Consider the following 11,471-nt stretch of genomic DNA (forward strand, 5'->3'; position numbering starts at 1 on the left):
TGTTTTTAGTTTTTTCTTTTTTAGTTTTTAGTTTTTTTTTTGTTTTTTACCTTTTTTTAGTTTTTTTAGTTTTTTTAGTTTTTTAGCTTTTTTAGTTTTTTTATTAGTTTTTAGTTTTTTTTTAGTTTTTGCCTTTTTTTAGTTTTTTCAGTTTTTTTTAGTTTTTAGTTTTTTACCTTTTTTTAGTTTTTTAGCTTTTTTAGTTTTTTTTGTAGTTTTTACCTTTTTTAGTTTTTTTTCTTCTTTTGTATTAGTGTGAAATAATTCAGACGTCATATGCGGACAAACACGACGTCACTCGACAGACAGACATAACCCACAAACAACTTATTTTTATATATATTTATTCATATTTTTTTAGTTTTCTTTTTCTCTTTTATTTTTCAGTTTTTTCCTTTTTTTTAGTTTTTTTCTTTTTAAGTTTTTAGTTTTTTTTAGTTTTTTACCTTTTTTTAGTTTTTTTTTAGTTTTTTTAGTTTTTTAGCTTTTTTAGTTTTTTTATTAGTTTTTATTTTTTTTGTAGTTTTTGCCTTTTTTTATTTTTTTCCGTTTTTTTTTAGTTATTAGATTTTTACCTTTTTTTAGTTTTTTTAGTTTTTTAGCTTTTTTAGTTTTTTTTTCTTTTTAGTTTTTTTTGTAGTTTTTACCTTTTTTAGTTTTTTTCTTCTTTTGTATTAGTGTGAAATAATTCAGACGTCATATGTGAACAAACATGACGTCACCTGATCCATCCACAGATCCACACACAGACAACTTATTTTTATATATATAGATAGATTATACCAATCCTTTCTATAGCAATGATACTGATGACACTGAGATAATTCATATTTATAAATAACTGTATTGAATAGCTGATCAAAATTGTCTAAAGATCTAAGGCCTGGTGTCTCCTCTACTACATTACACTATCTATAACCATAACTTGGACCTTAATACAATTATAAAAGGCACTAGATGTAACTATTTCCTTCAAAATGAGCTATTAAACCCCTCTCTATGACGTTCCAGTGCGACAATAGGTGCAGAGAAAAATCGGAAAAAAGATACATCCAAGTCAGAATATCGTGGTTTCAGCCACTTTTCTTGTTTTTCCAGTCAATAAATTTTCGTTGTTGTTCAAACCAAGGAGCACTAAGTTTCCTGTATAAGTGTTTCGGACAAGGCAGTTTTGATAGCGTCCTTATTGTTTTGATCTGACTCTATTCTTAGGCTTTATGGTTTATTGTAGTTTTTGCTAAAGGATGGTATCGTCTATTGCTAGCTTCCGCTGCAACCCTAACAAGTGTTAAACGAAAATACTGTTTCGTTTAACACTTGTCTGTTGATTTTATTTTAAAAATTTTTTATTACAAAAGGCACTAGATGTAGCAATTTCCCTTAAAATTTCACTTTTTTCTTCTTTTTTACTATTTTCATTTTTATTTTCTTCTAAATCATCTTTTTTTTTTACTATAAATTAGGAGTTATGGGCTGTTGGACATAATTGTCTCTTACTAGGTTGCTAGCTAGCGCTACAACCCGGATAATGTTATTAGTTACTGTATACCGTGGTTTTTTCTTTACTCAATTTCAACTATCTCTACAACCTTAATACTGATCAAACCCCCATTTATAATGAATTATACCCATCCTTTATGTAATCAGCTATCTCCACAGTCATGTTACCAATGAGACTTAAATAATGCCCATTTATAATTAACCAGGTACTGACTAAAAATTTATTTTAGCACCAATTTATATATATAGACTAGCTGTTGGGGTGGAGCTTCGCGCCACCCCATCATCTAGTTGGTGGGGGCGCTTCGCGCCCCCCCAAGCCCCCCCGCGCGCGCAAGTCGTTACGCGCCATATTAGTTACGCGCCATTGTAGTTGTGTCCCTGTGTCCCACCTGTGAATATAGATAGATATATATATATTTTTAACTACGTAAAACTTGCGAATATACAACATTCTTTGCTGTCCCATTGTCTGTCCATACAAATAGATTGTCGGGTTTACCAACTCTTGAATATGCAACATAATAATTGTCCATAGGAAAACAATCCTATTCAGATCTATACCGCATTTTTCTAACGATTGCCCTTGAGCTTTGTTGATGGTGATTGCTAATCGAACATTCCCTGTGTCCCCGTCGTCATTTATATATCCCCCTGTGCCCCTGGCGTCCCCGTTGTAGTTGTGTCCCTGTGTCCTGGTCGTCATTTATATTCCCTGTGTCCCGGTCGTCATTTGTGTCCCGGTATCCCAGTCTGTAATTTCTCTTTGAGTGTCCCGGTCGTCATTTATATTCCCTTTGTCCCGGTGCCCCGGTCTTCATTTGTGTCCCGGTGTCCCGGTCTGTAATTTCTCTTTGAGTGTCCCGGTCGTCATTTATATTCCCTGTGTCCCGGTCGTCATTTGTGTCCCGGTGTCCCGATCTGTAGTGTCATCTTATAATGACGTCATATACAAAGCCTTATATACTTATAATGACGTCAAATGCAAACCCACAAACAAACAAACATGCATATATACAACTTATTTTTATATATATAGAAGACTAGCTGTTGGGGTGGCGCTTCGCGCCACCCCAACACCTAGTTGGAGGGGCGCTTCGCGCCCCCCCAAGCCCCCCCGCGCGCGTAAGTCGTTACGCGCCATATTTGTTATGCGCCATTGTAGTTGTGTCCCTGTGTCCCACCTGTGAATATAGATAGATTTATATATGTGTTTCAAACTACGTAAAAATTGCGAATAAACAACATTCTTGGCTTTCCCATTGTCTGTGCATATACAAAGCCGTATGTACTAATAATGACGTCATATGCAAACGCTCTTTTTACAAACAAACAAACATGCATCCACACAACTCGTTTTTATATAGATAGATAGATAGATAGATACAATACAAATTAACTGCGTAAAACTTGCGAATATACAACATTCTTCGCTGTCCAATTGTCGCTGCATATAAATACATTGTCAGGTTTACCGACCCTCGAACATGCAACGTACAACTGTCCATGGGAAAAACAATCAGTATTAAGATCTATACCACATTTTTCTAATGATTGACCTTGAGCTTTGTTAATGGTGATTGCAAATACTAATCGAATTGGGAATTGCAATCTTTTAAATTGAAAAAGCAGATCCGTTGGAATCATGGGAATGCGAGGAATAAGAACAGCCTCACCCTCATAAGGCCCTGTCAAGATTGTGGCCTCTATTAGGTTTTCCATTGTTTTTTTTTACGGCAAGTCGCGTGCCATTGCAAAGCTTTGGTGGGTTGATATTTCTTAAAAGTATTATTGGTACGCCTATTTTTAGTTGTAGCACGTGTGGTGGAAACCCTGAAGGATCTATGGAATTTAAAAATTCAGATGGATAATTAACCGCTTCATTTGGTTCCAAAACTGTGTCGACTGACTTGTAAAGGACTGCCTGGTCTCGAATCTTGGTCAAAACAATATTGTTGATTTCGTGGACGTCTATATTTTTGGGTGCGAGAATCGCTCTTTCACTTAGCCATTTATTATTTTTATAATTTTTTAGAATATTCGGAAATACTTTTTCAATCAATTCATTTTTGGACGTCACTAAATTACAGAAATCAGCAGGTAGTTGTATACGTCCTGAAATTGAGTCTACTGTTTGACCAGAGTCATCGTTTTGCAATCGGATACGCATATTTGTAGTTAATTTTAATATTTTTACGTGTGCCCATAAATTAGAATTTTTTAGGCAAGCATTCATTTCGTCTGCAGGAGTCAAACTACGTAAAAATTGCGAATATACAACATTCTTGGCTTTCCCATTGTCTCTGCATATACAAAGCCGTATGTACTAATAATGACATCATATGCAAACGCTCTTTTTACAAACAAACAAACATGCATACACACAACTCGTTTTTATATAGATAGACTAGCTGTTGGGGTGGCGCTTCGCGCCACCCCAACACCTAGTTGGTGGGGGCGCTTCGCGCCCCCCCCCCCCAAGCCCCCCCGCGCGCGTAAGTCGTTACGCGCCATATTAGTTACGCGCCATTGTAGTTGTGTCCCTATGTCCCACCTGTGAATATAGATAGATATATATCTATATATATAAAAATAAGTTGTCTGTGGATCTGTGGATCGTGGATCAGGTGACGTCGTGTTTGTCCGCATATGACGTCTGAATTATTTCACACTAATACAAAAGAAGAAAAAAACTAAAAAAGGTAAAAACTACAAAAAAAACTAAAAAGAAAAAAAAACTAAAAAAGCTAAAAAACTAAAAAAAAACTAAAAAAAGGTAAAAATCTAATAACTAAAAAAAAACTGAAAAAAATAAAAAAAGGCAAAAACTACAAAAAAAATAAAAACTAATAAAAAAACTAAAAAAGCTAAAAAACTAAAAAAACTAAAAAAAAACTAAAAAAAGGTAAAAAACTAAAAAAAACTAAAAACTAAAAAAGAAAAAAACTAAAAAAAAGGAAAAAACTGAAAAATAAAAGAGAAAAAGAAAACTAAAAAAATATGAATAAATATATATAAAAATAAGTTGTTTGTGGGTTATGTCTGTCTGTCTGTCTGTCGAGTGACGTCGTGTTTGTCCGCATATGACGTCTGAATTATTTCACACTAATACAAAAGAAGAAAAAAAAACTAAAAAAGGTAAAAACTACAAAAAAAAACTAAAAAGAAAAAAAACTAAAAAAGCTAAAAAACTAAAAAAAACTAAAAAAAGGTAAAAAACTAAAAACTAAAAAAAACTGAAAAAACTAAAAAAAGGCAAAAACTAAAAAAAAAACTAAAAACTAATAAAAAAACTAAAAAACTAAAAAACTAAAAAAACTAAAAAAACTAAAAAAAGGTAAAAAACAAAAAAAAACTAAAAACTAAAAAAGAAAAAACTAAAAAAAAGGAAAAAACTGAAAAATAAGAGAAAAAGAAAACTAAAAAAATATTAATAAATATAAAAAATATAAATATAATATAAATTAGCAATCAACAAAGCACCGAGACACAAATGACGAACGGGACACAGGGAGTATAAATGACGACCAGGACATAAGTAAAAAAAAAAAACTGAAAAAACTAAAAAAAGGCAAAAACTACAAAAAAAAACTAAAAACTAATAAAAAAACTAAAAAATCTAAAAATCTAAATAAACAAAAAAAGAAAAAAAAGAAAAAAGGAAAAAAATAAAGGAGAAAAACAAAACTAAAAAACGAATGTATATACAGACCGGGACACCGGGATACAAATGACGACCGGGACACAGGGAATATAAATGACGACCGGGACACAGGGACACAACTACAATGGGGACGCCGGGGGGCACAGGGGGATATAAATGACGACCGGGACACAAGGAATATAAATGACGCCCGGGACACTCAAAGAGAAATCACAGACTGGAACACCGGGACACAAATGACGACCGGGACACAGGGAATATAAATGACGACCGGGACACAGGGACATAACTACAAAGGGGACGCCGGGGTGCACAGGGGGATATATAAATGACGATGGCGACTCAGGGAATGGTCGATTAGCAATCACCATCAACAAAGCTCAAGGGCAATCATTAGAATCATGAGGTATAGATCTGAATACGGATTGTTTTCCCATGGACCATTATATGTTGCATGTTCAAGAGTCGGTAAACCTGAAAATCTATTTATATGCACAGACAATGGGACAGCAAAGAATGTTGTATATTCGCAAGTTTTACGTAGTTAAAATAGTTAAAATTTTACGTATATATATATATATATATATATATATATATATATATATATATATATATATATATATATATATATATATATATATATATATATATATATATATATATATATATATATATATATATATATATATATATATATATTCACAGGTGGGACATAGGGACACAACTACAATGGCGCGTAACGACTTACGCGCGCGGGGGGGCTTGGGGGGGGCGCGAAGCGCCCCCACCAACTAGGTGTTGGGGTGGCGCGAAGCGCCACCCCAACAGCTAGTATATATATATATATGTGTTTTTAACTACGTAAAACTTGCGAATATACAACATTCTTTGCTGTCCCATTGTCTGTGCATATAAATAGATTGTCAGGTTTACCGACTCTTGAACATGCAACATATAATGGTCCATGGGAAAACAATCCGTATTCAGATCTATACCTCATGATTCTAATGATTGCCCTTGAGCTTTGTTGATGGTGATTGCTAATCGACCATTCCCTGAGTCGCCATCGGCATTTATATATCCCCCTGTGCACCCCGGCGTCCCCTTTGTAGTTATGTCCCTGTGTCCCGGTCGTCATTTATATTCCCTGTGTCCCGGTCGTCATTTGTGTCCCGGTGTCCCAGTCTCTGATTTCTCTTATGTCCCGGTGTCCCGGTCGTCATTTATATCCCCCTGTGCCCCCCGGCGTCCCCGTTATAGTTGTGTCATTTATATTCCCTGTGTCCCGGTCGTCATCCCGGTATACATTCGTTTTTGAATTGGTATATGATGAAATTAATTTTTAATTTTTTCCCTTTTTTTCCTTTTAGTTTTTTTTTATTGGTTTTGACTTTTTTTAGGTTTTTTAGTTTTTTTATTTTTTCTTTTTAGTTTTTTTTGAAGTTTTTATCTTTTTAGTTTTTTTATTTTTATTTATATTTTTTTAGTTTTCTTTTTCTCCTTTATTTTTCAGTTTTTTTCCTTTTTTTAGTTTTTTTTTCTTTTTAGTTCTTTTAGTTTTTACCTTTTTTAGTTTTTTTTAGTTTTTTAGATGAAAATTTTTTTAGTTTTATTCCTTTTTTTCTTTTCAGTTTTTTATTGGTTTTTACCTTTTTTTTAGCTTTTTTAGTTTTTTTTCGTTTTTTCTTTTTACTTTTTTTTTAGTTTTTATCTTTTTTATTTTTTTTTATTTTTATTCTTAATTTTTTTTTTATTAGTTTTTAGTTTTTTTTTTTAGTTTTTGCCTTTTTTAGTTTTTTCAGTTTTTTTTTTTAGTTTTTAGATTTTTACCTTTTTTAGCCTAACCAGGATTTGAACCTGGGACCTTCATTCTCCGTTCTGACACCCTCTCTCACCGAGTGACTACTCCAGCATGTTCATTTTGGTGTTTTAAATGGTATATTATTAACCAAATTAATGTGTTTTACAATATACTAAGCATCGTCATAACAAAAATGACGACAACTAATTTCATGACGTCAGTCAACACAGAAATTAAGTTCTGAAATTAAGTCATGAAATTAGTTGCCGTCATTTTTGCTTTGACGGTGACGTCATTCAAGTTATATAAGACATATGTTCACGTAGAAATCTATTAATGTTTAAGTTTACAATGACTGATGAAGATGCTCAAAGAGTCTATGCCAAAAAACTTGCTGCTGATAGAGAAAGTCAGAAAAGAAAACGTGCCGAGGAACTATCAGCAGCAAGTTTTTTGGCATAGACTCTTTGAGCATCTTCATCAGTCATTGTAAACTTAAACATTAATAGATTTCTACGTGAACATATGTCTTATATAACTTGAATGACGTCACCGTCAAAGCAAAAATGACGACAACTAATTTCATGACGTCAGCCGACACAGAAACATGACGTCACCTGACAACTAATTTCATGACGTCAGCCGCCACAGAAACATGACGTCACCTGATCCACAGACAGACAACTTATTTTTATATATATAGATAGATAGATAGATAGATACAATACAAATTAACTGCGTAAAACTTGCGAATATACAACATTCTTCGCTGTCCAATTGTCGCTGCATATAAATAGATTGTCAGGTTTACCGACCCTCGAACATGCAACGTACAATTGTCCATGGGAAAAACAATCAGTATTAAGATCTATACCACATTTTTCTAATGATTGACCTTGAGCTTTGTTAATGGTGATTGCAAATGCTAATCGAATTGGGAATTGCAATCTTTTAAATTGAAAAGGCAGATCCGTTGGAATCATGGGAATGCGAGGAATAAGAACAGCCTCACCCTCAAAAGGCCCTGTCAAGATTGTGGCCTCTATTAGGTTTTCCATTGTTTTTTTTACGGCAAGTCGAGTGCCATTGCAAAGCTTTGGTGGGTTTATATTTCTTAAAAGTATTATTGGTACGCCTATTGTTAGTTGTAGCACGTGTGGTGGAAACCCTGAAAGATCTATGGAATTTAAAAATTCAGATGGATAATTAACCGCTTCATTTGGTTCCAAAACTGTGTCGACTGACTTGTAAAGGACTGCCTGGTCTCGAATCTTGGTCAAAACAATATTGTTGATTTCGTGGACGTCTATGTTTTTGGGTGCGAGAATCGCTCTTTCACTTAGCCATTTATTATTTTTATAATTTTTTAGAATATTCGGAAATACTTTTTCAATCAATTCATTTTTGGACGTCACTAAATTACAGAAATCAGCAGGTAGTTGTATACGTCCTGAAATTGAGTCTACTGGGAGCTTTCCGTTTCCAATTGTCAGCAATTGATCTGAAAATGTTTGACCAGAGTCATCGTTTTGCAATCGGACACGCATATTTGTAGTTAATTTTAATATTTTTACGTGTGCCCATAAATTAGAATTTTTCAGGCAAGCATTCATTCGTCTTCAATGGCTCTGGTGGTGCAGCCAATAGAGGAAGTTTAACTTTTCCTGAGGCACAACACATTCCCATTGTTTCACCATTGAATTTCAAGGCCTTGCAATAGGGACAAATTTTAGACATTGTCCCGATTTGAACACATCTACTCAAGCTATAATCATCGACTGGGTTGTACCTGAATGCCAGGCGATAACTTTCAGGTTGCTCTGATTCCTCGGCACGCTTTCTTTTCTTACTTTCTCTATCAGCAGCAAGCCTGATTTCTTGCTGTTCTTGTGATTCCTCGGCACGCTTTCTTTTCTTACTTTCTCTATCAGCAGCAAGCCTGATTTCTTGCTGTTCTTGTAATTCCTCGGCACGCCTTCTTTTTTCACTTTCTCTTTTAGCAGCAAGTCTGCTTCCGCGTTGCTCTGGTAGTTCCTCGGCACGCTTTCTGTTCTTTTTTTCTCTATCAGCCTCAAGCCTGTTTCCTTGCTGTTCTTTTGATTCCTCGGCACGCTTTCTGTTCTTTCTTTCTCTATCAGCCTCAAGCCTGTTTCCTTGCTGTTCTTTTGATTCCTCGGCACGCTTTCTGTTCTTTCTTTCTCTATCAGCCTCAAGCCTGTTTCCTTGCTGTTCTTTTGATTCCTCGGCACGCTTTCTTTTCTGACTTTCTCTATCAGCAGCAAGTTTTTTGGCATAGACTCTTTGAGCATCTTCATCGGCTTTTGCCATGGTAAGTTCATCAGTCATTGTAAACTTAAACATTAATAGATTTCTACGTGAACATATGTCTTAAATATCTTGAATGACGTCACCGTCAAAGCAAAAATGACGACAACTAATTTCATGACGTCAGTCAACACAGAAACATGACGTCACCTGATCCACAGACAGACACACAGACAGACAACTTATTTTTATATATATAGATATAATCTGGCGTAACAGACATAGTGTAACAGAGATAACACACAAACAACTTATTTATATATATAAATAGATTTATTATATTTTAATTTTAGCTATCATCATAATATTGTGTTCACTTTTTACGTCACGTATGGTTACTACCTACTATTATGACGTCATTCTTCAATCTTATACATGAAAATTTAGTTTTTCGCAAAAAAATATTTTATATTGAAAATTGTCTTTTTCAATTACAAAAGATTTCTAAACACAGTAATTTCCCCTAAAATGAGCCATGAAACAGCTCTCTATTATGTTCCAGTTCCTTGCTAGCTGTGGAGTAAAAAAGCGGAAAGAAAAAACAAATATGCTGTCGATGCGAAATATCCTCGTTACATCTACTTTTTTAGCTTTTCAAGCCTATGGATTCTAATTGTTATTCAAGCCAAGTTACAATTATTCCCTTATAGGAATTTAGGTAAAGGTGGTTTAAATAGTATGCTTTGTGTTTCGATCTAACAATATTTTTTAAAGCTATTGACTGTTTTATTTCTTAGTATGGGACCTGATCATCTCTTACGAGGCTGCAAGCCTAGTACGCTGCCACCCGGATTATTTTAAAAATAGTTTGTTGTTAATTACAAAAGGAACAATCTCAAGCTCCAAAGTAGACATTGAAACGTTTGTTTTGTTCGTTGATCCTCCATTACCTTACTGCATTCTTATTTTTCCGTTTCAAAGAAGAATGATTATGCTAAACAGCCTTTAATTTCTTTTGTTATACCTGAATTTCCAAATTCCATTTTTCCACTATTGAATTTGACTTTGATGCGCTTCTTCTTAAATAGAAAGAAATACTGGAAAAACAACCTGTGGACTGGGGCAAGAACAAGCAGAGATAAAAGAAATCATACAGGCTAGTGGTTGTATCCTTTGCAATCAAATAATTTAATTTGAAATTTTGTTTTGTTAGGGCTTTTTCTATCACCATTTGGTGAATGAGTGCAAAAAAAGTTATTTTAACCAAAAATTGGCAAAAGGAATGATTTTTCCGTCCTTCGAATGAAAGAATGTGATGATTTAAAAAGTAGTGCGAAAAACGCGAAAGTGTGCACCATAGCAAGCCTGCGATTGGGCCACTAGATCTGGTTGTTTTTCTTTTAGGTCAGGTGTAGTAAGTACGTTACCTCTTAGATGTAGGTAGTAAGTTTCTGGACTTGGTAGGAAAAACAAAAACAATAATTCATCACAACACGAAGGTGTCCAAGGCCACCAAAGTAGGGCTGAGTTATTTTAGGTTCTTGGGTATATTTATCCCCAGCTTTTCCAGTTCTTGAGTCTCTTGTGATAGTTAAGCTTAATTTGTGGCTCCTAGAACATGCTGGTTAATCTGTCCATGATACAGGGTCTTAATTTAAGCATTAATGTCTCTCAAATGTCAATTAATTTCTCTTTTTTAAAGCTTTTGTTTTTCAGAGGGAAACGCAAGCGCAGTTCAGACTTTTTAATCATAACAGATGATGAAGAAACCATTAGCAAAGATAACATCGAAGCTGTACCCCGAAGAAGTCATATTGAAGGAGATATAGAGAAGGATGACCCGGTCTTGATAATGTCCGTCAGTGATTTGTCAAAAATTATACGCAGTTCTAGAAAGAGAAATATTAATCGTTATTAAAATTTGAATATATTTTAATAGTGATAATCTAAAATAAACTTACGTTTGCCAACATAAAAAGCACTCATTTTAGCATTCAAATAAAACCAGGGTAAATTGAATCAGAGTTATGGGGTTTAAGTCAATATCTTTTTGCTGCTATAGGAGTCCACGTTCTTTGAGTTTATTACTATGGTAGCAACGAGTAGGTAGTATGTAGGGGTTGGAAACAACGAGTGTTTGAACTGATAAGATTGTATGTTCAGCAAATAAATTTGGACAGATGGAGGTTGAAGCAAAAAAAAAAGAAAAACATTTACTGCAGCGATTGACATCTTTATCAA

General features: G+C 34.2%; 1 protein-coding gene across 4 annotated transcripts in view; it reads left to right on the top strand.

Annotated features, from left to right (window-relative positions):
• The window catches only part of LOC136036343 (uncharacterized), a 38,678-nt gene extending 27,470 nt beyond the window's left edge, over positions 1–11,208 (top strand). For all 4 annotated transcript variants that reach the window (XR_010619710.1, XR_010619709.1, XM_065718494.1 and 1 more), the window contains exon 3: positions 10,947–11,208. Coding sequence is in view for 2 of the 4 variants with exons in the window: in XM_065718494.1 (XP_065574566.1) it covers positions 10,947–11,148 (202 nt within the window). In the remaining 2 variants the exon portion in view is untranslated. The remainder of the gene's footprint in view (positions 1–10,946) is intronic.
• Positions 11,209–11,471: the final 263 nt, after the last annotated feature.

Source organism: Artemia franciscana, chromosome 15, assembly GCF_032884065.1.
Source record: "Artemia franciscana chromosome 15, ASM3288406v1, whole genome shotgun sequence".
Classification (NCBI taxonomy): domain Eukaryota; kingdom Metazoa; phylum Arthropoda; class Branchiopoda; order Anostraca; family Artemiidae; genus Artemia; species Artemia franciscana.